We start from the raw sequence: 27,404 nt of genomic DNA, 5'->3' as shown, positions 1-27,404 counted from the left end.
TGCAGCCTCATGGATCTGTACTAATTCAGAGACAGCAAAGAAAAGATGCTGGAGCACCTGTAACACTACTGCAGCTGCGGATCCCGGAGAGTGGAGACATGGCACTGCTCCATAGGGTTCGACCGCCCGGTCCTAATCCGGCAGCTCCATTCATGCTTTAAACGGCTTATTAAAGGAGCTGACGGTGCTTGGAAATAAAACCCTACATCCGCAGAGGTCTGTGTCCGAGATGGCGACGCCTGTGCTCAACAGCACCTGCAAGAGGCTCTCCCGAAAGGCCTCGGGTGCTGAAGGCATCCTGATCGTGTCGGAGGTTTGACCTGGAGCTCGGGCAGCCGATGAATTGAACTGTGAGGCTGCAGGGCTGCAGGGGCTGTGGGAGGGCTGGAGGCGAATCCACGGGCACTCAGCGACTCTGAAGGCACTCTCTTTTGCTTCTCCTTCTCTCTTAGTGGAAGGGACACTAACGGTAACTTTCTAACTGCCTTCCGATAGGCAGTTTCCACTGAGTTTCATCTCCGGGATTTAACCATACAGCCATATAACAATTACATTACGGAAACAGGCCATCTTGGCCCTCTAGTCTGCGCCGATTTAAGTGATCTCCTCTAGTCCCACCTACCTGCACCTTGCCCATAACCCTCCAATCTCCTCACATCCAAATAAGTATATAACAATTACAGTATGGAAAGAGGCCACCTCAGCCCCTCTAGTCCACACTGAAACGTCCTCTCCTCTAGTCCCACTTACTTTGCCCATAATCCTTCAATCCCCTCACATCCATGCACTCATCCAACCTACTCTTAAATGACAAAATTGACCCTGCTGCAACCACATCTTCCAGAAGATCATTCCACTCAGCCACCACTCTCTGAGTGAAGAAGCTACCCCTCATGTTACTTCTAAACTTTTTCCCCCTAACCCTACCCTCCCCTACCCTCAGGGAAAAGAGTCTAGTCACATCGACTCTATCTATCCTCCTCATAATTTTAAATACCTCTATCAAATCCACCTTCATCCTTCTACATTCCAATGAATAAAGTCCCAGTCTGCTCAATCTTTCTCCGCATTCTGGATACTGCAATCCAGGCAACATTTTAGTAAATCTTCTCTGCACCCTCTCTACCTTATTGATATCCTTCCTATAATTTGTGGACCAGAACTGAACCCTGTCTGCTCCCTTAACTGTGCATGTCTGTTCCTGAGCTGTCAAAAGGCAAATTTAAATGATTGGGGAGAAAGAATTATAACAGTGGTCCTCTCGTGTGGGTGTTCCTCAGAGAAACAGCACATTGGTGCACTTTTATATGTATTCATGAATAATTGAATGCATGTGTATGGACATGCTTCAATGTATTTCTAAGTTCTTGATCAATCGTTTATCTTATTATGAATATACTTTTTGTTTAGTGGTAGAAAAGGAATCTTAGGGTTGTATGTGACGTGTGTACTCCAACAATAAATCTGAGATAAATCTGAGATCTGAAAATCTAGCCATGCATGAACTTTCTTTCTCTCCTGACCTCTGCCGGGCTTGATCGACCATGGTTGACGCACCTCTGGTTGTCCCTGGTTTGTTTAGCCAAGTTAACTGTGGCTCTGGAGGCCGATCCTGGAAATGCAGCCTCTGCCCCAGGTGCTGCAAATTTCGGGCATCGTTGAATTGCTCTTTGCTTAGCTCTCCGCTCCTCAGACTGACTCGGATCGCCCCTTCGCCTTGCAGATGAAGAGCGCCTCTGGCTGGGTCCTCCCAGCTCTCTGTGTTGATTTTGAAGGTTTTCATGTGGCCCTTGCAGAGGTCCTTGAAGCGAAGCCAGGATCGACCAACGCTCCTCTTGCCTATCGCTAGTTCTCCAAAGAGGATAGCCTTTGGCAGTCGACCATGCTTGAACAGGTGTGCGTTTTTTGGCTGATGTGCACTTGAAGTTTATGGATGTGTCTGGCAGCAAGCAATTTGCAATTGGCAGATTCAACCATGCCGGACAAAAATGTGGAAATTATGGTCATGATGGATTCAAGGGGGGAGAAGAGAACGCAAGAATATGCTGGTAAAATCATTGTGGCACAGATTGGTGGCCATTCTGCCCACTGAGTTCATGCCAGCTATTTGCCACCACCCTTCCCTCGTTGGATAAAATGAGAAGAGCAAAAGTGAGCCCTATTGTTCTTTATTTTTTTTCCCTCATGACCGCACATTCCACTAAAATTCCAAACATGAACATAGTTTTGAAGAGTCTTTTTTTTATACAAATGCCAGAATTACAATTAATATACAGAGAGATATTTAGATCTGGGAACAATGTCGAAACCAACATTTGCAAAATAAACCAGCAGAAGGATAAAAGAGAAGCACAAACTGGGTCTCAACTGTTTGCAAAGACACACCTGTAAAGAGAACAACATCACATGGGAATAATCCGGCAAACAACAGGCTGTCAAAGGATCTATTGTTATCAAAGTGAAACACTGTGATCATGCAACATCTTAGAAGAATCATGGTCTGAGCTATATGAAGAATCTAGGAAATTAAAATAAAGCAGATTAAAGTGTATTAGAGGTTATAATCAGAGAGCAAAAGGAGGGTAAAGACTATTTAAAATGGACCAAGGCCTAGAGATTTCTCAATAGGCTGAGCCAGGAATCTAAACAAACCACAGATGACTTTAAGGGGTACAAATAACAATTTGAAGATGGCTAATTCAGATATAAAATTGAATGTGAAAAGTAAATGGATAAATTACGGGAGAAATTTATAAACAATCGAGTAAACAGAAAATGGCATTCCCAGACAAACAAGGCGATAGGAAATGGAACATTTTTATCTTCATGGAAGAACTATTTGTACCCCTTAGAGCATCCACAATATAATCAACCAAAATTAAAGACAGCGATTATGTCAGTTCAGAGATGGTCAGGTTTTTGTTAGCTCGTGGGGGTGATGGATATGGAGGCGGAGCAGAGATGATAGGTCACCCTTGATCCGTCTAAATGGAAGTTGCTAAAAGGCTCTGGCTGCAGAATGGAGTGTTCCTAATTTCCCTGCATTTCGGTATTGAGTGCAATCTATGTCGCTAAGTTGTACACTGGCAGGAGGCCGCAGGTGGAGAAGAATACCAATTGCAGCATAAAGTGGCCACCCATGTTGGTCTCATTAGCTTCTCTAATACTCCCCTCTGAGTTCACGCTCAGATAATAGACTCTGGGTGGGCTGGGAGGCCCTAGTGGTTCATGTCCGTTGTGCAAGGCACAGTTGGACTTTGGAGAGCTGATCATCCATCTTTAGCCAGAGGGTTGCGAGTCTGTGGTACTCATTGCCACAGGCAGCTTTGGAAGAAAAGTCATTGGGCATATTTAAGGCCGAGATGGGCGGATGTTTGATTAGTTGGGGCATCAGGGAGAAGGCCAGGGAGTCGAGTGGGGCTGAGTGGGTGGATTGGAATGGTGGGGCAGACTTGATGGGCTGATGGGCCACCTTCTGGTTCTCTACCTTGTGAAGTAACCTCGTCCCATCTACTGTAAATCAGACACTTGCTTTTGTCATTCTGGATAGAGATAATCAAAACAGGGCATGAAGATCAGTTCAATTTTCATTACTGATTCTATAATTCCAAGTTAAAGCTCTTTAACCTCTTCACTGCCAGTGTACTTGCCCCAAATGGGCATTTGTGTACAGAGTCTAAATGGAAGAATTAAATATAATGCAAGCCAGGGGAACTTGCATCTATATATGTCACAGATTAAATAAACTCTGGCAAGCAACATCAACATCTATATTCACCACAACCTGTTCTCTATAACCATTGCTGTACCAGACACATGCTCCTCTAACCCCCACACTTAAACCCATACACCTCACTTCTCCACTCCCTATTAGCTCCACATGTACCGCTGTCTGTATACGTTCATGCTCTGCCTAGCACTTTACCTAGACACCAATGCCTATAACACAGTAAAATACCCCGTTACCCGGCAACCCCAAGCAACGGGGAAAAAAAAGGGAAGAGGAAATAAATAAATAAATACAAACAAGGGTGAATAAATATAAGTGAAATTTTAAAATGGTAAAAGTGGATATTCTCCGAAGCCACGCACATCCCCTTGGTGAGGATGGGAGCAAACATTCAACCAGTGGAGCGTGGCCCTTCCCACCCCAGTCGCGTGCCCCCCGCCCACGGCAGCTGTTTGAACAACGTTTTAATGAAGTCGTTGTTTGAATAAAATGGCAGCGCCCAGGATGAAGGGCCGGCTGATGCCGCTCGCTGCTGGGGGCGACTCTTCCAAAGTGGCTCCCTCTCCTTGCCTGGTGAGTGTTATTATTGGAGTTAAGTGTATTAGTAAAGGTTTATCTGTAAAGGTGGGGGAGGGGGGCATTAATTATGACGGTGGCACAGTTAGCGTAGCAGGTAGTGCAATGCTGTTACACCACCAGCAACTGGGGTTCGGATATAAATTTAGATTTTGTAAGTTACAGGAATTACCTGATTAAAATGAACTTTACATTGGTAAGGGCTATGATACCAATGTTTTTTCAAATTACTTTACATTTTGCACTGTTTAAACTGTTTATTAAGGTGTATTTGTTAGGCATTGGTTGAGTGAGTCTCAAGCAACCGGAAAATTCACATATTCGGCAGCCGTAATCCCCCCTAAGTGCCGAATACCGGGGTTTTTACTGTATTTTATCTGTACACCTGTGGTAGCAGTAGTAGTTTATTTACATAGCGCATTTAACACAACGCATGCTGATCCAAAGCGCTGAACGTACAGTTAGGAGTAAATTGGCTACCATCTGAACGACAACAGACAGCCAAAATACCTTGGTGCGGCCGTCATTTTACAGAGAACACTAACGATTTAGACCTGAATCCGTTCCTCCTGATCGCAGCAATGAACAATTTCCCAATTTCAAACAAACAACGGTGCTGCAAATGCCGGACTTCAAAGAACAAGCAGTGAGCACAAATAGACCCAGTTGCAATTCCGTTTGGATGTTACAAAAAGTCCACCTTGGGGCTGGCTTTTCTATTACCTATTATTAACAATAATAGGGGCTGGTTTTCCTATTACCTATTATTAACAACGGGGGAGGAATTCAGACCAACAAAAGGTGTTAATTGGATGTGATAAGGGACGAGGTAGAATTTATCATGTCTGTGTGAAAGGAGACAGGGAAGGGAGAGGCGACAGGGGAAGCAGGGGGTTGGGAGTGGGAAGTCTGAGAAGTCGCTATTAATGCCATCTGGTTGGAGGGAGCCCAGTCAGAAGATGAGGTGTTGTTCTTCCAATTTATGGGTGGTCTCAGTCCAGCAGTGCACGGGACCATGGACAATTAACACCTTTTGTTGGTCTGGATTCCTCCCCCATTGTTTGAATTCTGAGACTTTCTGATACATCCTGCCTTTTCTGATTTTTCCTTGAGGAAGGGCGCAGGCCCGAAACGTCGGTGATATATTTTTGTCTCCTATGGACACTGAAAAGACCAGCTGAGTTTCTCCAGCATTTCGATGTGTTTACATCATCAAAGGAAATATCCAGGACTGCTGGCAGGCAATTAATGCCCCTCCCCATCCCCCTCGCCATTGTCAAACAGGGCAGGAGAGTGCAAAGGGGTCACAGCATCTGACGCAGGGCATCATGTTAATGAAACACATTGGCCGCAAAAGTACTGAGACTGATTAGGAGAAGTGGTGAGTGAAATGTAATATTGGAAAGTGTACCGGCCATGCACTTTGGTTGGGAAAAATTATTGAGCAAGTAATTTCCTAAACGATGAGAAGATTGAAAGTACCCAGATGCCAAGCGATCTGGAGTCCTTGTGCAGGACGGCCTAGACTTGTAGGTGGAATTGATGGGAAAGAAAGCAAATGCGATGCAGGCATACATTTTGAGAGGAATAGAATATAAGAGCAGGGATATGATGTTTAGGCTAAATAAGGCCCTGGTGAGACCTCACTTGGAGGATTGTGAGCAGTTTTGGGCTTTGATATTGGAGAGAGTTCAGAGAAGGTTCTCGAGGATGATGCCGGGAATGAAAGGGTTATTGTACGAGAAACGTTTGACAGCTCTTGGCCTGCACTCATTGGAATTTATGAGACTGGCGGGGGGGGGGGGGGGGTTCTCATTGAAACATTTTGAATGTTGAAAGACATGGACAGAGTAGATTTAAAAAGCTTGTTTCCCACGGTGGGAGAGTCTAGGACAAGAGGGCACTACTTGGAGGGCGACCACTTAGAACAGAGACGTGGAGGAATTTCTTCAGCCAGAAGGGGGTGAATCTGTGGAATTTGATGCCATAGGCGGTTGTGGAGGCCGGGTCATTGGGTGTATTTAAGGCCAAGATTGACGGGTTCTTGATGAGTCAGGGCATCAAAGGTTATGGGGAGATGGCCGGGCAATGGGGCTGAGTGGGGAAATGGATCAGCTCAGGAGGGGCAGGTTCGGTGGGCTGAATGGCCTATTTCTGCTCTGATATCTTTTAGTCCTCTTTCCCCGACCTCCATGCAAGTGTTTTATGGCTCCAAAGTCAAATCTTTGTAAAGTCTGAAGGCCTGCTTTGGTCAGCATTGCAGAACCACAGCAGGTGGGAACTTTCCATGAATCTGGTTAGGAACCAGGCTGGTCTGTAGTAACTAATGATGCTGGGCATTCACCAGCATCAGGTTGGGGTGAGCGGGGAGTGGGGGGTAGTGGGGGGCATTTTATAACTTGCTGTAAAGGAACATTCAATGCCAAAACAACACAAATTTAGCACACACCAAAATAGGTTTAATCCAATTGTCTTTTAAAGGAGATGCAACGTCAGGAACTTATTTACAATTTTTGGGTTAAATATATTTTTTTATTTAAGGTTTTATATTTTTAAATTTAAAATGTTATGATGGACCATGGACAGTTTTCTTTCTGACCAGGGCCAGTGACTGACTGTGCAGCGGGAGAAAGGAGCAAGCGCTGAATGGCGTGGCGGAGTAGCGAGCTGGGAAACTGAACAGCTGTGTGAACCATGAGAGCCGTGTGATGAAGCCGCTGGGCTCGCTGAGAGCATGCCCGCTGTTGTCCACCCCTCTCCTTCAATCAGAAATGTTGAACAATTCCCAGTGCATTGAGGAATAAACTGTCAGTGTGATTGCTGGCAGCACCAGCAAAAAGGCAGGAGGCTGAACTGCTCTGTTGGAGAGTGCCAGCACTGCTGTTCTGACAGAAGATTTTACAATCTGATTCCCAGAGCGTGTGTCCGGCCTGTGCTTCTCCAGTCCCCTTACGAGAAGGAGAATTGGTGTCACAAAAATCACTTGGTATAACCCAAGGCCGGTTTTGGAGGAGCGGACTTCATGCTAGTGACTAGGAGGTCACTGTGAGAAACTCCCTTCTGAGAATACTGAAGGTGGTTGTTACCACACGAGAAACCAAGGAAAGTCTCCAGTATTCACCTGCCAAGGTCATAAGTCTGCTCCATGATAAGTCCCCTCTCTCCATGTTCAACTGTGCACAACTAAACTAAGACATTGAAGCCTGGAGACCAGATTCTGTGGACTGTTCTCTTGATGAATTACGTGACAAGACTGACTTGGGGTTTTATTTTTGGGTTATTTGGGCTTAGACTGTAATGGTCTGAGTATTTCTTTCACATACGCACTATAAATATCCATTGTTAGTATATAATTGTCATAAAGGCTTATGTTTGGATGTTGAGTTTATTGAGATACTTATATTATTGACAATTATTAATAAATTTTGAGTTAAACTTAACCCATCTGTTTACATGTCTCTCAATTGCTGCTGGGGAGACGTAACATAAATTGGACGATAGTCATCTGGGACAGTTAACCAAACTTGTGTATGTGCTACAGAAGGAGCACAGAATCTGGAGCTTAGTCATTGATTAAATTTCGATTGATTAGTTAAATTAATGCTAATTAAAAGGTGTGTGTGTGTGTGTGTGTGTGTGTGTGTGTGTGTGTGTGTGTGTGTGTGTGTGTGTGGGTGGGTGTGCATGTGTGGGTGTGTGTGTGTGTGTGTGTGTGTGTGTGTGTGTGTGTGTGTGTGGGTGTGCATGTGTGGGTGTGTGTGTGGGTGTGCATGTGTGGGTGTGTGTGTGGGTGTGTGTGTGGGTGTGTGTGTGTGTAGGTATGGGTGCGTGTGTGTGTGTGTGTGTGTGTGTGGGTATGCGGGTGTGTGTGTAAGTGTTTGTGTGTGTAGGTGTGTGTGTGGGTATGCGGGTGTGTGTGTAAGTGTTTGTGTGTGTGGGTGTGTGTGTGGGTGTGAGTGTGTGTGTGTGGGTGTGCATGCGTGGGTGTGTGTGTGTGGGTGGGTATGCAGATGTGTGTGTGTGGGTGTGGGTGTGTGTGTGAGTATGTGTGTGTGGGGTGTATGGGTTGGTTGGTGTGTAGGTATGTGTGTAGGTATTTGTGTGGGTATGTGTGTGGTAGAGGGTGTGCGCGTGCATGTGTGTGTGTGTGTGCAGGTGTGTGTGTGTGGGTATGCAGGTGTGTGTGTGTGTGGGTGTGTGTACGCGTGTGTGTGTGTATGTGTGTGAGTGTGGGTGTGTCTGTGTGGGTGTGTGGGTGGAGGGGTGTGTGGGTGTGTTTGTGGGTGTGTAAGTGTGAATGTGAGTGTGTGTGTGTGGGGGTGTGGGTGTGTGGGTATGTGAATGTGTGTGTGTGGGTGTGTGTGTGAGTGGGTGTGTGTGTGGGTGGGTGTGGGTGTATGAGTGTGTGTATGTGAGTGTGTGTGTGTGTGGGTGGGTGTGTGTGTAGGCGTGTGTGTTGTGTGTGAGTGTGGGTGGGTGTGTGTGTGGGTGTGGTTGTGTGTTGGTGTGGGTGGGTGTCTAGTTGGGTGTATATGTGTGTGGTTGTGGGTGTGCATGTGTGTGTGTATGTGGCTGTGTGTGTGTGGGTGTGGTTATGGGTGTGCATGTGTGGTTGTGTGTATGTGTTTGAGAGTGCGTGGGTGTCTGTGTGTGTGTGTGGCTGTCGGTGTGTTGGTATGGGTGAGTGTGGGTGTGTGGGTGTGGGTTGGTGTGATATGTGTGTGTGGGTGTGTCTGTGGGTGTGCATGTGTGGGTGCATGTGGGTGTGTGGGTTTGTCTGTGGGTGTGCTTGGGTGTGTGTGTTGGTGTGGGTGGGTGTGTGGTTGGGTGTGTACGTGTGTGGTTGTGAGTGTGCATGTTTGTATGTATGTGTTTGTGTGTGTGTATGTGGGGGGGTGTTGGTGTGTGTGTGTGCATATGGGTGTGTGTGTGGGTGGGTATGATATGTGTGTGTGGGTGTGTTGGTGTTGGTATGTGTATGTGGATGTGTGTGTGGGAGTGTGTGTGTGGGTGTGTTAGTGTGTGTTTGTGTGTGTGTGTGTGGGTGTGAGTGTGTGTGTGGGTGCATGAGTGTGTGTGTGGGTTTGTCTGTGGGTGTGTGTGTGTGGTTGTGGGTGTGTGTGGGTGGGTGTGTCTGGGTATACGGGTGTGTGTGTTTGTGTGTATGGGTGTGTGTGTGAGTGTGTGTGTTGGTGTGTGTGTGTATGTGTGTGTGTGGGTGAGTTTGTGTGTGTAGGTGTGTGTGTGGGAATGTGAGTGTGTGGGTATGCGGATGTGTGTGGGTGTGGATGTCGGTGTGTGTGCGTGCGTATGGGTGAGTGTGTGGGTGTGGGTAGGTGTGATATGTGTGTGTGCGTGTGTTGGTGTTGGTATGTTTATGTGGATGTGTGTGTGAGAGTTTGTGTGTGGGTGTGTGTGGTTGTGGGTGTGTGTGGTGGTGTTGGTATGCGGATGTGTGTGTGTGTGTGGATGTGTCTGTGGGTGTGTGGGTGAATGTGTGTGTGTCGGTTTGTCTGTGGGTGTGTGTGTGTGGGTGGGTGTGTGTGTTGGTGTGGGTGGGTGTGTGGTTGGGTGTTTATATGTGTGGTTGTGGGTGTGCATGTGTGTGTATGTGTTTTTGTGTGTGTGTGGGAGTCGGTGTGTGTGCGTGGGTATGGGTGTGTGTGAGTGTGGGTAGGTGTGACATCTGTGTGTGTGGGTGTGTTGATGTTGGTATGTGCATGTGGATGTGTGTGTGTGGGAGCTTGTGTGTGGGTTTGTGTGTGGTTGTGGGTGTGTTTGTGGGTGTGAGTGTGTGTGTGGGTGTATGTGTGTGTGTGTGTGTGTGTGTGTGTGTGGGTTTGTCTGTGGGTGCGTGTGTGGGTGTTGGTATGTGTATGTGAGTGTGTGGATGTGTGTGTGGGTGTATGTGTGTGTGTCGGTTTGTCTGTGGGTGTGTGTGTGTGGGTGGGTGGGTGTGTGGTTGTGTGTTTATGCATGTGGTTGTGGGTGTGCATGTGTTTTTGTGTGTGTGTGGGTGTCGGTATGTGTGCATGCGTGGGTGTGGGTTTGATATGTGTGTGTGGGTGTGTGTGTGTTGGTGTTGTTATGTGTATGTGTGTGTGTTGATGTGTGTGTGGGTGTGTGGGTGTATGTGTGTATGTCGGTTTGTCTGTGGGTGTGTGTGGGTGGGTGTGTATGTTGGTGTGGGTTGGTGTGTGGTTGGTTGTTTATGTGCATGGTTGTGGGTGTGCATGTGTGTGTATGTGTTTTTGTGTGTGTGTGGGTGGGTGTGTAGTTGGGTGTGTACGTGTGTGGTTGTGAGTGTGCATGTTTGTATGTATGTGTTTGTGTGGGTGTGTGTGGGGGGTGTTGGTGTGTGTGTGTGCATATGGGTGTGTGTGTGGGTGGGTGTGATATGTGTGTGTGGGTGTGTTGGTGTTCGTATGTGTATGTGGATGTGTGTGGGGAGTGTATGTGTGGGTGTGTTAGAGTGTGTTTGTGGGTGTGAGTGTGTGTGTGGGTTTGAATGTGTGTGTGGGTGCATGAGTGTGTGTATGGGTTTGTCTGTGGATGTGTGTGTGTGGTTGTGGGTGTGTGTGGGTAGGTGTGTAGGTATGTGTGGGTGTGTCTGGGTATACGGGTGTGTGTGTGTGTTTGTGTGTGTGGGTGTGTGTGTGAGTGTGTGTATGTGGGTGGGTGTGGTTGTGTGTGTGTGAGTGTGTGTATGTGTGTGTGTGGGTGAGTTTGTGTGTGTAGATGTGTGTGTGTGGGAATGTGAGTGTGTGGGTGTGCAGATATGTGTGGGTGTGGGTGTCGGTGTGTGTGTGTGCATATGGGTGAGTGTGTGGGTGTGGGTGGGTGTGATATATGTGTGTGTGGTTGTGTTGGTGTTGGTATGTGTATGTGGATGTGTGTGTGGGAGCGTGTGTGTGGGAGTTTGTGTGTGGGTGTGTGTGTGCTTGTGGGAGTGTTTGTGGGTGTGTGTGTATGTGTGGGTGTATGTGTGTGTGGGTTTGTCTGTGGGTGTGTGTTGGTGTTGTTATGTGTATGTGAGTGTGTGTGGATGTGTGTGTGGGTGTATGTGTGTGTGTCGGTTTGTCTGTGGGTGTGTGTGTGGGTGGGTGTGTGGTTGGGTGTTTATGTGTGTGGTTGTGGGTGTGCATGTGTGTGTGTATATGTTTTTGTGTGTGTGTGGGTGTCGGTGTGTGTGCGTGCATATGGGTGTGTGTGTGGGTGAGGGTGGGTGTGATATGTGTGTGTGTGTGTTGGTGTTGGTATATGTGGATGTGTGTGTGGGAGCGTGTGTGTGGGTGTGTGTGGGTGTGTATGTGGGTGTTTTTGTGGGTGTGAGTGTGTGTGGGTTTATGTGTGTTGTGGGTGTGTGTAAGTGGGTGTGTAGACATGTGTGGGTGTGTCTGGGTATGTGGGTGTGTGTAGGTGGGTGTGTAGGTATGTGTGGGTGTATCTGGGTATGTGGGTGTGTGTGTGTTTGTGTGTGTGGGTGTGTGTGTGTAGGTGGGTGTGTAGGCATGTGTGGGTGTGTCTGGGTATGCGGGTGTGTGTGGGTGGGTGTGTAGGTATGTGTGGGTGTATCTGGGTATGCGGATGTGTGTGTGTGTTTGTGTGTGTGGGTGTGTGTGTATATGTGTGTGTGTATTTTTGTGTGGGTGAGGTTGTGTGAGAATGTGTGTGTGTGGGTATGCTGGATTGTGTGTGGTTGTGTGTGTGTATTTGTGGGTCTGTGGCTGTGTGTGTGTGGAAGTGTGTGTGTGGGTGTGGGTGTGTGTGTAAGTCTGTGTTTGGGTGTATGGGTGTGTGTGTATGTGTGAGTATGTGGCTGTATGTGTGTGGAAGTGTGTGTGTGGGTGTGGGTGTTTGTGTGTGTGGATATGGGTGTGTGTGTGGTTGTGAATGTGTGTGAATGTGAGTGTGTGTGCGGCTGTGTGTGTCATGACTGTGTGTGGGTGTGTGTGTGTGTTTTTGTGGGTGTGCATGTGTGGTGTGTGTATGGATTTGTGTGTGTGTGTGTGGGTGTGATATGTGAGTGGGTGTGTTGGTTTTGGTATGTGTATGTTGGTGTGTGTGTGGGTGTATGTGTGTGGGTGTATGTGCATGTGTGGGTTTGTCTGTGGGTGTGTGTGAGTGTGAGTGTGTGTGTGTGGTTGTGTGTGTGGGTGTGTGTGTGGGTGTGTGTTGTTGTGGGTGGGTGTGTATTTGGGGATGTGCATATGTGTGTGTATGTGTTTTTGTGTGTTTGAGTGTGGATGTTTGGGTGTGTGTGTGTGGGTGTAAGTGTTGGTGTTTGTGTTTGAGGGTGTGTGTGTGTGACTGTGTGTCACTGTGTTTGTGTAAGTGTTGGTGTTAGTGTTTGAGTGTGTGTGTGTGTGTGGTTGTGTATGTGTGGGTATGTGGGTGTTTGCATTGGTGTGTGTGTGGGTGTGCATGCGGTTGTGAATGTGTGTGAGTGTGTGTGTGAGTGTGGGTGATTGTGTGTATGTGGGCGTGTGTATATGTGTGTTTGTGAGTGTTTGTGTGGGTGTGGTTGTGTGAGAATGTGTGTGTGAGAATGTGTGTATGGGTATGCGTGTGTGTGTGGGTGTAGGTGCGTGTGTGTGTGGGTGTAGGTGCGTGTGTGAGTGTGTGTGTGGGTGTGTGTGTGAGTGTGTGTGTGGGGGTGTGTGGGTGTGGGTGTGGGTGTGTGGGTGTGTGTGTGTGTAGGTGTGTGTGGGTGGGTGGGTGTATGTGTTGGTATGGGTGTGTGTATGTGGGTATGTGTGTGACTGTGTGTTTGTGGATGTGTGTGGGTGTGTGTGGGTGTGTGTATGTGGGTATGTGTGTGACTGTGTGTTTGTTGGTGTGTGTGGGTGTGTGTGTGGTTAGGTGTGTATATGTGTGTGTGTGGGTGTTTGTGTGAGTGTGTGAGGGGGTGTGGGTGTGTGTGTGACTGTGTGTGTGGGTCTGTGTGTGTGGTTGTGTGTGCATGTGTGGTTATGTGGCTATGTGTGTGTGGGTGTGTGACTCTGTGTGTGTGTGTGTGTGTGTGTGTGTGTGTGTGTGTGTGTGGTTGTGTCTGTATGTGTGGGTATGTGGGTATTTGCATAGATGTGTGTGTATGGATGTGTGTGTGTGTGGTTGTAAATGTGTGTGAGTGTGAGGTCTGTGTGTGTGTGTGTGTGGGTGTATGTGTGTGTTGGTGTGTGTGTGGGTGTGTCTTGGCTGTGTGTGTGGGTGTGGTTGTGTAAGAATGTGTGTGTGTGAGTGTGTGTGTGTGTGTGTGTGTGTGTGTTTGAATGAAATCAGTAGCTTTACAGAGACTTGGCTGGAGGAAGGGCAGGATTGGCTTATGCAGGGACTGGGGTTTATATTTTAAAAGGGTGTAGGATGGAAGGGAAGAGAGAGGGAATAGCTATCACTGTGCTGGGAGTGGTCTGCAGGTCCCCAAATAGCCCTTGGGACATTGGAAATCGATCAGGAGGCAGATTTTAGAATGGGGCATAAATTACAGGGTTGTTGTTATGGGAGGCTTCAACTTCTCAAATATTGACTGCCACTTCCTGACTGTAAGAGGTATAGATGGGGTACTGTATGTCGACTGGCTGATGAGAGCAGAGGCCACACTGGATCTGGTACTAGGTAATGAACCTGGTCAGGTGGTGGACATCTCAGTGAGGGAGCATTTCGGTGATGGTGACCACAACCCCGTGAGCTATGGATACGGATCAAAGCAGAGAAGGTGGGAATGTTTTTCATTGGGGAAAGGCGAATTACAATGGGATGAGGCAGGAACAGAGGTAATGTGGAGGAAGTTTAGTGACCATTTGCATGGGGTTCAGGATAAATGTGTCCCACTGAAACCAGGAAAAGGGAACCATGGTCGACCAAACAGGTGAGGCAGCTGGTCAAGGGGAAGAAGGAAGCATACATTAGATATAGGAAACAGGAAGGGCTCAGGAGAATTATTTCATAACCAAGAAGGAGCTTAGGAGAGCTCGAAGGGGGCATGAGAAGGCCTTGGCGTGCAGAATTAAGAAGATCCCCAAGTGCTCTATGTGCATGTGAATAACTGAAGGATGACGAGAATGAAGGTGGGGCCACTAGAGGACAAAGGATACAACATGTGCCTGGAGGTTGGCGGGGTGGGGGGGTGGTGGTGGTGTTCCTAAATAAATACTTTGCATCAGTATTTACAAGAGATCAGGGTGAGGTCAAAATAGAACAACCTTGTGTGGTGGATTACGTTGTGATTAGGAAAGGGCAAGTGTTGGATCTTCTAAAAAACATTAAAATTGATGAGTCCCCAGGGCCAGACACGATATACCCCAGACTGCTGTGGGAAGTGAGGGAAGAGATAGCTGGGGCATTGGCTATAATCTTTGAGTCCTCCTTGGCCACAGGGACGGTGCTGGAGGATTGGAGAATGGCAAATGTAGTCCCCTTGTTTAAAAACAATAGGGAGAATCCTGGGAATAATAGACCAGTGATCTTGCGTCAGTGATGTATAAACTAATGGTGAGGATTCTTAAGGATAGGATCTATGAAAAGTACCATCTACTCAAGGATAGTCAGCATGGCTTTGTGAAGGGAAGGTCATGCCTCACAAGTCTAATTGAGAGTTTACAAAAGAAATTGATGAAGATAGGGTGGTAGATGTGGTCTACATGGATTTTAGTAAGGCATATGACAAGATCCCCCACAAGGGACTCATCCAGAAAGTCATGAGACATGGGATCGGTGGAACCTTGGCCATGTGGATAAAATTTGGCTTGCAGGAAGAAAGCAGAGAGTTGTAATGGAAGGGAAGTATCTGTCTGTCAATATTCGAATGTCTGGAAGTTGGTGACCAGTGGAGGGGCTGCAGGGATCAGTCTGGGACCCCCTGCTCTTTGTGATCTTTATGTGACCTGGATGAAGATGTGAACGGATGGGTCAGTAGGTTTGTGGATAACACAAAGGTTAGAGGAGTTGTGGATGGAGCTGAAGATTTTCGAAGGTTACAGGAGGATATAGATAGGATGCAGAGTTGGGCAGAAAAGTGACAGATGGATTTTAATCCAGTAAGTGTGAGGTGATGCATTTTGGAAGGACAAACCAGAAGGCTGAGTAAGGATAACAGTGTGGAAGGACAGAGGGATTTTGAGGTCCAAATCAAGGATACCACGCAGGTTGATAGGAGAGTTAAGAAGGCCAATGGGATGCTGGGCTTTATAAGTTGGGGGATTGAGTTCAGGAGTAGAGAGGTCATGTTGCAACTCTACAAATCTCTGGTGCGACCATGCTTAGAGTCTTGTGCTCAGTCTGGTCACCTCATTGTAGGAAGGATGTGGAAGCTATGGAGAGGAGGCAGAGGAGATTTACCAGGATGTTGCCTGGATTGGTAAAGTTATGAAGCAAGGTTAGCAGAGTGAGGACTTTTATCTCTAGAGCGAAGAAGGATGAGAAATGACTCTAGAGGTCTATAAGATTCTGAGAGGCATAGATAAGGTGGACAACCAGCTCCTTTCTCCCAGGGCAGAAATAGCAAACACCAGAAGACACCTGTATAGTGAAGGGGGGGGGGGGAAGTTCAGGGGAGTCATCAGGGGTAAGGATTTGGGTGCCTGGATTACCTTGCCAGGGATGGGGGTGGAGGCTGAAACATTAGGGGCATTTTAGAGACTCTTAGGGACCTGAATGGAAGAAAAATAGAGGGTTAAGGGGTAGAAAGGGTTTCGGTATTTTTTGGTTGGAATATATAGGTCGGCACAACATCGAGGGCCGAAGGGCCTGTACTCTGTAGTGTTCTATGAACTTCCTGTTGTCGTGTACCCTGCAGATATATTTCCCTGGTTGGGGGGGGTGGGGCGGGGTGAATGGAGATTTTTTTTGCGTTTCCTGCCCTGTTTGCTCTGTTCTTGAACAGGTTCAATATAAATGAGGCTGGTAAAGTTTGGGAAGGGAGGAAACCTTCCCAGCTTAACTTTCTGGTGATACTCATCAGAAAGTTGGCTTTAGAACCTGGCCTTCCTATCTCACATTCTCAATCCTAAATCTGCATCTAAACCCCCAAGAGAAACAATCCTTTGCTTCATTGGCCAGCCACATCAGCAGGGTCAATAAACCAAATTGGGCTGCACACAATCTCTGGTCGAAGCTCAGCTAGCCTTGAGTGATCCTTCCGAGGACACAAGAGGTGCAAAGTGAATCCTCTCGATCCAACTCTTATTGCGGGCAGCGGAATGTTCGGCTGACACCCAAATTCGTCTGGGTGAGAGTTTATTTTATCTGCAGATACTGGAAGAAACTAGAGTTGAAATGAGTAAATGCCCAGCAGGGGTATGGAAGAGGTTAAACTGAGCTCTAGGGATATCAGGGTCATGATTGGGAGAGAGGCAGAGAAAAGCATATGTAGGGATGGATTCCACCACCAATGAACTCCATTTTTACCTCCAGGTCTGTATGCAGTTGTTCATCCCAGTAGCTTTCCTAAATTGTAAAATAATTTCAATTTTAACGTGAGACGCAAACAGAAACACTACAGATGCTCCTCCATTTACGATAGCTCGACTTACGATGTTTGTAAGTTACGCTGGCACGATAGGGATAAGCATTCTAATGAAAGTACCTGTACATAGTCGCTTGGTTCTGTCACACACAAGAGAAAGGAGCAGAAGCAGGCCACTTGGCCCATTGAACCTGTTCCGTGACTCTACTCCAAGCTGAATTATGCTCACACCTATTTCCAATTTCCAGCCTTTTTCCCATATCCCTCGATACTCTCACTAATGAGATACTTGTTCATTTCCTGTTAATGTACTCCCCGTGATCTGGCTACCACCACTTTGTGCGGCAGTGACTAAAGAAGATTTTTCTCCTCTCTGTTTTAATTGGATAGCTTCTAATTTTAAGACTGTAACCCCTTGTCCTTGATTCACCCACCATCTTATCTACATTCACTCTGTCAAAACCTTTCAATATTCGAAATGTCTCTATGAGATCCCCCCCCTCACTCTCCTATACTCCAATGAATACAACCCAAGAGCTGCCAAATGCTCCCCATACGCCAGCCCCTGCATTCCAGGGATCATCCTGGTAAATCTCCTCTGCACCCTCTTCAACAATATCACATCCTTTCTAAGATAGGGGGCCCAAAACTGTACACAGTTCTCCAAATGGGGTCTCATTTACACCTCTCTATTCTTGTACACTATTCCTCTTGAAACAAATGACAACATCGCATTCGCCTTCTTCACTACCAATCCCACCTGGGCATTAACTTTTAGATTACTCAGCACAAGGATGCCCAGGTCTCTCTGCACCTCCGAGGAATGAATTTTATCCCCAACTAAATAATAATCTGCCTGTTTATTTCCACAGCCAAAATGTAGAACCGAACACTTCTCAACATTGTACTTCATCTGCCATATTTTTGCCCAGTCTCCCAATCTGTCTATATCCGTCTGCAATTTTACGGTTTCTTCAACACTTCCTGCTCCGCCACCTATCTCGGTGTCATCCGCAAATTTGGCTACAAAACCATTCATTCCACAATCTAAATCATTAATATAAATTGTAAACAGCAGCGGCCACAAGACCGACCCCTGGGGAACGCCGCTTGTTACAGGTAGCCTTCCTGGATGGGATCCCTTAATTTCAACCCTTTCACAATTCGCCGCTTGATGGTGCTGGTGTGACTGTTGTGGTTTAGATAAATGTGCCCAGCTCAAGGCTACAGTAGGTGGTCTGAGCACAGTTAAGGCAGGCTGGGCTATGATGTTCGTTCAGTTGGTTCGGTCGGTACTCTTTTCCGACTTCTGATTTTTCCACTTGCGATGGCTTAATCGGAACGCAACCCCATCGTAAGTGGAGGAGCGGCTGTATTTCACACAGAAAGAAATGTTTTAAAACGAGTCAGGGTAAAGCATTTCCCATGATTTGGTGTGGGGCTGTAAAACTTAATTTGCAGTAGCTGAGAGCAGTCTTGGAAAACCAAGTTTCGAAGCAACAACACCAAGTGCTGGTGGAACTCAGCCAGCTGGGCAGCACCTGAGGAAGGCAACAGACAATCAGGCTGAAAACCCTTCATCAGGGGAAATCAAGAAATGGGCAGATGCCCCCATTCACCACACACAGTGGGAGGGGGGAAAAGGGGAGCGGAGAGGTGATAGATGCATCTTCCTCTCGTCTGTCAGCCTGTGCTCCTTCCCTAACCCCACCCCTGGCCTCTTAACTAGGGACCTGACGTTTCTCGCTGTTCAGCCCAAAAACGTCGGCTGCCTATTGGCTGCCCGACCCACAGGGATCCTGCAGCACTTTGTGCGTTTGCTCCAGTCTATTTGTTACCCCCGAATTAATCGAATCACCTACTTCGTGTAGAACGCCACAAACTTCCGCTCATCCAAGTCTCCCTGAATGATGACATCATCAAATCCTTCCCCATGACCTGCAAATGGTAATAAAGGTTCCATTATTGTCACATAATACTACATTTCAAATGCAACACACATGACATTCTTTGACTTTGTCCAGCACCCCTCACAGGGATGAGGGCCCAGTGAGGAATGGACTCACGACCCCTGATTAACAGACCAGTGTTCTAATCACCGAGCTATCAGAGCCTCAATGAACTACAATCACCCAGGAGATCGTTATGTTCAATCACGGACATCAGAAGAAATTCTACCAATAGTTTTTTTCCCTTTCCTGCACCATTTCAAAATGTCTGATGTTGTCAGTTCCCCACCCCCCCATCATTCCAGGTGAAGCATTCAGCCCATGGGATGATGAGGGGGAAGCTCCCCCCCCCCCATGACTGGCAGGACGTCAGTAATGGAAGGATGAGGAAAAACAGGCTGTCAGTGGAGTGAGGGATCAGGAGCGATGAGGGGTGGCGAACAGGGTGTGGCCCAGAGCGGCTGAGACGATACTTGGGTGGGTGGGCACAGGATTGTTGCCATAAGTTGCCTGAGGAGATGGGCAGGTGGCAAGACCAACAGAGCATTTACCAACCATGGGGAGGCCAACAAGGTTGAAAATCATTTTAAAAACAAAAAGAAAATGGCAGGCTGTGGCCACTGGAATCACAGTGGACATGACGAAGTAACCACGCGGGGCATTTCTAGAGTGAATCAGACAGATTTACTCTTGATCACCCACGCATCCTTTTAAAAGCCCAAATCACGCGCCCGACACACGCTGACGTTATCACGCACTGATGTCCCGTGGCCGGTTCAATGCCTCCTGGGAGTTGTAGTTCTGCCATAGCCCCTCTACAAGGTGACCTGCTTTTTATTACTACATTATATCTCAACTCTCTTACTGATTTTAATCTGATTAGCATAGCGGTTGGCGCAATGCCATTAGAGTGCCAGTGACCAGGGTTAGAATCCGACACTGTAAGGAGTTGGTACCTTCTCCCCATGTCTGCATGGGTTCCTCCAGGGGCTCTGGTTTCCTCCCACCCTTCAAAAATATACCGGGGAGGGGGTGGGGTTTAGGTTGGTTGGGTGTAATTGGGAAGCACGGGCTCGTGGGCTGAAAGGGCCTAGTACCATGATGCACGTTTAAATTATACCTCTTTGGTGTACAGAGTAGGGATTTGTGCTTGTTTACGGTTACATACAGACAGACCTACAGTACGGCAACAGGTACTTTTGGCCTTGCCCAGCGACACCCAATCAACCTACATCTCCCGGTACATTTCATACGGTGAGAAGAAACCCAGGCAGGCACGGGGAGAGCGCACAAAATCCTTACAGACAGCACAGAAATCAAACCCCGGTCCTGGTCACTGGCGCTATAGCTGCGCTGCGCTAACCGTTACGCCAACCGGGTCGCCCAGAGTTGAGGCTGCATCTGAAAGTTAGCTCCATTGATTAATTTCTAGCTTTGCCTCTCAATAGGATTCTCCCCTTTGGTTTACTGAAAAGCACCTTTTGGTGCATGGACGGCCCACAGCTGCCGCTGGTCCCCTGGAAAGTCCAAGACTGAAAGCACCAGTTTGCAGTGATCATTGAGCACCATTTCCTTGCACCCGGCCACCAAATCCTTTCCTTGACAATCCAGCTGATTTTGTTTTTTGAAGTAAAATCAGATTTTACTTCAGCTGTGACTGCAAATGGGTAGAATTTTAAGGTCTATCGGCATCGGTTTCAGTTCCATGAACATCACCATTCAGGGGCCCTGCTGTTCGGCATGGGCCATCATGTCTCTCCAACCATCATGGTCTCTGACCCTCCGAATTGTAGTTGCTGCCTCCCCTGTTCTCCTTCGGTGAAGGCTCCGTCTTTAAGCTGAGACTGTAGTTGACGTTGAGTTTGTGATTGTACAAGGGGAAAAATACTGAAGTGGTTTCCCATTGCCATGTTCAGTTGCAGTGTCTTTACTGGACGGGTAACCCTGACCATTGACCCACAGATTCATCTGCCCAGCGCTTTTAGTTTTAAATTCCAATTTGTAGAATCTGCTTGTAAAAACTGCAACCTGTGACTTCACGTGACCCTGACTGGGAGGCTAAACAGGTACGACACCTTGCCCAAGGGTGTCCTGTAACTATCGGATGGAAGGTGCGCCTTCTTCTCCTTTTGGTGAGTGATTGTGCAGCACTGACACCAGACTTCTTATAGTCACCAGCTATTGACTGGAAGGCACAAAAGTGCTGGTGAAACTCAGCAGCATCTATCTTCATTTGTCCATCATCGTCGATAAAGAGCTCGACACCATTAATCACTTTAAAATTGGATGCGGTGTGCCCAAGCCAATTTGGGCACGTGTTGGGCGGATGTGTGTAGGCCCTGCAGCTGTTGCATCGACGGCTCTGGACTCGCGCTAACATTGTGCTTCAGCAGCGCGCCTTGCTCAGTAAGCCTGACAGTCCGTGTGGATAAGGCCTTGCCAGGTTGGGCGGTTTGGTGCCAGCGTTTCCCAGGCAGTCACAACCATGTCAAGCGACTTCAGGGAGGCCTTTGTTACATTTCTTGTGCCCTCCATGTGAGCGTCTACCTGCCGCCAGAGCGGAAGTGCTCATGCTCTTCCAGTCTCTCCAACACAGAGACCACAATTGGAGCACCAGGCCCAGTCAATGACCCTCGCTGACCTCTTCTTACCTGTTAGTCCTGCTCCTCCCTCCTCTTGTCTCCTCGCCCCCCCTCCCCACCTTTTCATTCGGGTGCCTGCTCATTGCGGCGGCTTCCCCCTCACGTCCTACAGATGCTGCGGGACCTGCGGAGTTTCCCCAGCAAGTTGGTGTATCCCAACCTCTGCTTAGCTCCATCTGTAGAATTGGTTTCATGGATCCATTCAGTCAGATTCTTGTCCTCGTTCAGGGGAAGGAACAAGTACTGGTTAAAGCAGGAAACTCTTCATTCAAATCCACAATTATTTCCATTCTTTTGTAGTCTCTTATAAATCACACTGGACAAGGAAGGTTTTGCTTCCTGAACACTCTATTTCATGAAATTTGGGGTGCTCATCACGGAAACCACCATGACACTTTCCTATTATGTACTGTTTATTTACATACAATTTATTTTTGTGATTTTCAGTCATATTTCAAGCATCCAAAAGTGCAACATGTCATTGGACATTCATTTTCTGCATTGGCACTCGGACTTCTACCCAGCCGGTCTTGATACTGCCAGTGGGTCCTTTCAAACTGCCAAGTAAAATGGGGTTAACTGAGCAATTTGCCCAGTTAGCACTCCACTCATGCAGGAGTTAGAATGGGTCTGACCCGGTCAACGTGGTCCTAATCCAACCGGGTCCCTGACCTATCTCAGAGGTAGTCAGGGAACCCAGTTAAACTTACCTAGGTCACATCCACCGACAACTTGAACAGGAAAATGGCTGACCCAGTTACTCCAGTGATGTCAGTGCTTGCATGCTGGCGTCACAGTTAGACCCCTGATTGAAGTGCGAAGAGAGGGGTTGAGGAGAGGGGGTGGGGAGAGAGAGAGGGGCCACAATCGGGGGAAGTGAGGTCGCTGCCAAAGGAGGGAGAGTGTTCGGTGCCGCGGGGTGGGGGGGGAAGAGAAGTCACTGCTGCAGGGGGAGAGAGGTCACTGCTGCGGAGGGGAGGGGGGTCCCCGAACTGCCGCTGCTGCGAACACCAGTCCGGTTCGTAGTGATGGATAAATGTTCGTGGCAGCGGGACGTTGCTGGGGGGGTGGTGCGATTGACGGTGGGGGTATTGATTGACGGGTGGGTGTTGATTGACAGTGGGGGTGGCGACTGACGGGAGGAGGGTGACAGACTGAGGGGAGTGGTGATTGACGGACGGTGGTGACTAATGGGGGGGCAAATGACAGGGGGAGGCAACTGATGGCCAGTGGGGGGGGGGGGCGAGGGATACTTACCAATAGTTCCCATGAGTGTGTGATGCGTCACTTACTGCGTCTTCGTGGGGTTGGGATCCCCCTTAAATCGCCAGGTTGACGATTTAATGGGTCGATCCTCCTGCAGTTTAAAAGGTGCTTCCAGCAAATTTGCCTCAGTTATCACACCTGGGTCCCAGGAAGGCTACCCATGGGCTGTGGTTGACGGACATGATGAAAGGTTTCACCAGGTCATTATGGCCACAGAAAAGTGATATCGGGCAGCTGGAATCTATCAGTGCCAGCCAACTATATTGTTGGACACTGACACGAAAGGCATCAGATGCTGAGTACAAACGAAAATCAATGGCAAAACATTTTTAGGCCAGATGAACTAACACCACGTGTCAGCATCATTAGGCAAGTAAACCTGCCAAATTCAATAATGTTGCTCCAACATCCTATGTGATACAGCAAATCTGAAATTATTTGTGTTCAGTTTGAAGTTGCCACCATAAATCCCCAATTTCTTTTCAGGAAGCAAATGTTTTGAAAAAAATTTGTTGTCCAGTGTTATTTCACTGGACTGGGCATGTCATTAGTACCAATGGTTCATATTGAATGAACCATTAGATTCATGGGAGGCGAATCCGGTTGGTACAACAGTTTTGAGTGGCTGTAAGAAGAGAGAAGTATCTTCCCATTGCAACGTTACCTGCGTAGCGAATACTTTTCCCGAACATTGCTGTCCAGAAATAGGGCACTGTGTTAATCTCTATTCCTTTTCCCAGGATGTTGAGGGCAGCTATTCGACCTGAGGAACATTGAGGAAATAGGAATTACTGACTGAAAATTTGGATTGATGCACTGTCCTGTGTCTGCAGCCAAAGAACATCTGGCTTATTTTCAAATAGCCTCTTATAACCAAGTTACCTGCGCTTCTCTATGCTGTCTTATTTTAGCTGCTCATGTCCCTTCACTAGTTCCAGCCGAGGACCCTCCCATTGGGCTTCTTGCAAATTCGATGAGAAAGCAAGGAGTGATGAACATATTGTAAAAAGATCCATTTAATTTCCCATCCTTCCCTTGACAGTTTATTTGTGTGTAACTGAAATCTTCCATTTGACACCATGAAATCGATTTCCCCTCTGATTTCTTCTTCAACATTCTTCGGTGGGCCTTAATAATGGACCCAATGGCTTCTTGCCCCCTAAAAGGGGTTCTATTTCTCAATTTTCGCTCTCAGTATTATGAATTATCAGTGGTTCTCAATCTTTTTCTTTCCACATGTCCTCCACTTTAGGTAATCCCTCTGCCATCGATGGTCTGTGATTAGTAAGGGGTTGCTTAAGGTGGGATGTGAGTGGGAAGGGAAGGTTGAGAACCACTGCTCTGGACCCAATTGTTACTGAAATATTTTGTTTGAGAAAAATTGTCTTTGGCTCATTTCCTTCTGCAATGGGGAGATCATGGTGGCGTTGCTGGGCTCCTATTCGGAAGACACATCACATGCCAATCAAGGCCGGACTCGCCCCAAGCCATCAAGGTGACCCTCATGAGTGGCCCGTTCAAATGACCAGATTCTAGACTCCAGGCAACCTGCCTGGCCTTAGCCCTGGTCTTCACCTAATTGGCCCAGGTGAAGCACCTCAGCTGACCCCTGCCAAGCCCCTGCACTTGGCTTCGAGCCATTGGTTACAGCAGCCAATGGGGCCCAGCCTGTCCTGAGTGATTGCACCCCCCCCCCATACCTGCTGCAGGGTTATAAAGGACCATGTGGCCCTTTGACTCCTCGTGGCCCATAAGTATCACCTTTTGAATTGGGTTGGGCTGAGTCCCGAGCCAGTTAGTTAGAGCCGTGTCCATACAGGTTAAAGGGTGGGGGAACCTAGTATTACCTTGATCTGATTGTCTATTGCATGTGTATCTGTCACTCCTAAGTTCTGTTGGTTTTCTCTTGTTACCTGCGGTGTATATCCATCCCCTTGTGAACTGTGTATTTAAGCTAATTTAGCGTTTAGATTCTGTTGTTTCCTCTGCACCTCTTGAGAATAAATTTGTGCTTTGTACCTCGATCTTGGTCTGGTTCTTAACCTGTGGGACCCACATGAACCTTCACTTATAACACCTTTGGAGTTCTGAAACTGTGCACATAACGAGTCAATTAGGTATGATTAAAACAGTGGCTTTCAAACTTTTTCTTTCCATCCACCTTAAGCAATCCCTTACTAATCACAGAGCACCAATGGCAGAGGGATGTGAATGGAAAGAAAAAGGTTGAGAACCACTGGATTACATTGTCTCAGTGCAGCTACCCAAGCGATTCAATGTATTCCCTTTCATATAGGTTATACTCTGCAATATCTACCTCTCAGTCTTGTTCTTTACAATCTTTCTTTGAATGAAGATCTACCGGGACCAATGCCTGAAGAGGGCGCACAAAATCAGTGAACCGGTGCGGACTCGAAAGGCCAACATGGCCTGTTTCCGCTCTGTAAATGGTTATATGGTTATGGTTATATGATACAGCATCATCATTATTTCAGCGGCTCTCCTGTGAATTAACACTTCTAGTGCATCAGGCACATGATAGCTGTGGCAATACACCACTAGCTGACTGCAGGGGGTGACCGGAAGATCACAGGAGGACAGACCACTCCTGGCCGGCTGTCAATCAGCCGACCTGAATGGATCAAGCCCCACCCAGTTAGCTGCAAATCATCTGCCGGGATATAAGCTGCATCCATCCCCTCGAGGTCAGTGACACAGAGTTGCAGCTAACTACAGCAGAAGACTTTAAGTAGAATAAAGCCTGTTGTTCAGTCTTTTGAATTTTGTCTCTGCTTACTGTCACCACAGTGCATCACAATTGCAAGAGAACATTTCTCAACTGGAATTTCCCAATGAATTTCTTTTTGCACCCTTAGAATCGTCATTAAACCTTTTCCGATTTCTGTTGAGGTCTAAGACCATAAGACGTAGGAGTCTATTCAGCCCGTCGAGTCTGCCATGCCAGTTAATCGCGAGCTGATCCATTGTCCCACTCATCCCCACTGCCCGCCCTTCTCCCCATAACCTTTGAAGCCCTGCCTAATCATCAATCTCTCCCTTAAATACACCCAATGACCTGGCCTGAGGCAACAAATTTCACAGATTCACCATCCAGTGGCTGAAGGAATTTCTCCACAACTTTGCTCTAAGTGGACGCCCTTTGATCCTGAAGTACGCCCTCTTTCCTTGGACTCTCATTGTGGGAAACAACCTTTCTACATCTACTCTGTCCATGCCTTTCCATATAACCATATAACCATTTACGGAGCAGAAACAGGCCATCTCGGCCTTCCGAGTCCGCACTGGTTCACTAGAACAACTCAATTATGGACTAATAAAAATGAAACTGTAGGTACCGAAGGTAAGTTTTCTCTAAAACACCTTTGTTTCAAAATAAGCTTTTTCCTTTTACGGTTAATAACCAACTTTTAAAGATATCAACATTCAAAATGTTTCAATGAGATCTCCCCCTCCTTCTCCTAAATTCCAATGAGTTCAGACTGAGAGTTGTCAAAAGCTCCTCCTGTGATAATCTTTTCATTCCTGGGGTTACAGGGTCTAAGTTACAGGGAAAGGTTAAATAAGTTCAGTCTTTATTCTTTGGAGTGTTGAAGGTTGAGGGTGGGATTTGATTGAGGTATTTAAAATTATTAGGGGTATAGATAGGGTTGACGAAGAGAGGCTTTTCCTTTAAGAAAGGGGAGATACGAACGAGTTGAGAGTGGGGGGGGGCAAAAGTTTAGAGGAAACGTGAGGGGGAGACTTTACTCAGAGAGTGGTGGATGTGTGGAATGAGTTCCAGACATTGTGGTGGAGGCTGGCTTGATATTAGCATTTAAGGAAAAGCTATATATGTATATGGACGGGAAAGGAATGGAGGGTTACGGGTTGTGTGTAGCTCAGTGGGGTTTGATGGGAGAATGTGTTCGGCATGGACTAGAAAGGCCAAGCTGGCCCATTTCTTGGCTGTAATTGTTGCATGGAATCATCCTTGTGACCCTCCTCTGAACCGTCTCCAACATCAGCACACTCTTCTTTAAATGACGAGTCCGAAGCAGCTCACGACGCTCCGAGGTGTGCCTCAAATCAAACTTCCATTTTGCCCCAGGTGTCCTACAATCCACCAGGCTCAAAGGACAGTCTCCCTGCTCCCCCACCCACCCCGTTCCCTGGTGGCAGTGGTGGTTGTCACTTACCGTGCATGTGGGCCATCTGCCAGTGGCCCACATTCACCTTCTTATTGTTGCGGAAGGCCAGTGGGAAGGTGATGATGTCACCAGCAGCAAAGACCCCAGGCACGTTCGTCTGCATGAGCTGGAAGAGAAAAAGGGAAAGAATCTTGGGCCTCTTCACTTTCAACTTCTCACTGCACCCTGTCTGTTTTCACAGAGGCTTTTATGCTGACACGTTCGGGATATGAAGCTGTGACTTCTTTCAAAGGTCAGCAAAGTATTGGCCACTTCCGTATATTTCGGCGCATAAGACAACCTTCAGATAAGACGGGTCCCCATTTTCAGCCTGAATTTCATCATGTATAAGATGACCCCCCCCAAAAAAAAAGCATCTACTGACTGAGCTGTGGTCGAGGCTGGCAGATGGGCGCTAACACGAAGCTGCCAGTGAAACGAAGGAAGTAGGAACCAAGTTTTAACTTAATAGCCGCTGAAGTGGCCCTGATCCTTGAGGCTATGTCCCCTAGTTCTGTTCTCTCCCATCAATGGACCTACCTCTATCTTATCTGTCCCTTTCATAAGTTTATACATTTCTATAAGATCCCC

General features: G+C 47.4%; 1 protein-coding gene across 1 annotated transcript in view; it reads right to left on the bottom strand.

Moving 5' to 3' along the window:
• Positions 1-27,404, bottom strand: part of LOC138762428 (apoptosis-inducing factor 3) — a gene marked incomplete at its 5' end in the record, with an annotated part of 123,597 nt that overhangs the window by 14,778 nt on the left and 81,415 nt on the right. The window contains 4 exons of the mRNA XM_069936184.1: positions 16,712-16,750; positions 18,632-18,707; positions 23,291-23,389; positions 26,823-26,940. Coding sequence (XP_069792285.1) covers positions 16,712-16,750; positions 18,632-18,707; positions 23,291-23,389; positions 26,823-26,940 — 332 coding nt within the window. The remainder of the gene's footprint in view (positions 1-16,711; positions 16,751-18,631; positions 18,708-23,290; positions 23,390-26,822; positions 26,941-27,404) is intronic.

The sequence above is a fragment of the Narcine bancroftii genome, chromosome 4 (assembly GCF_036971445.1).
Source record: "Narcine bancroftii isolate sNarBan1 chromosome 4, sNarBan1.hap1, whole genome shotgun sequence".
NCBI lineage: Eukaryota > Metazoa > Chordata > Chondrichthyes > Torpediniformes > Narcinidae > Narcine > Narcine bancroftii.
This window is presented reverse-complemented; position numbering and strand designations above follow the sequence as displayed.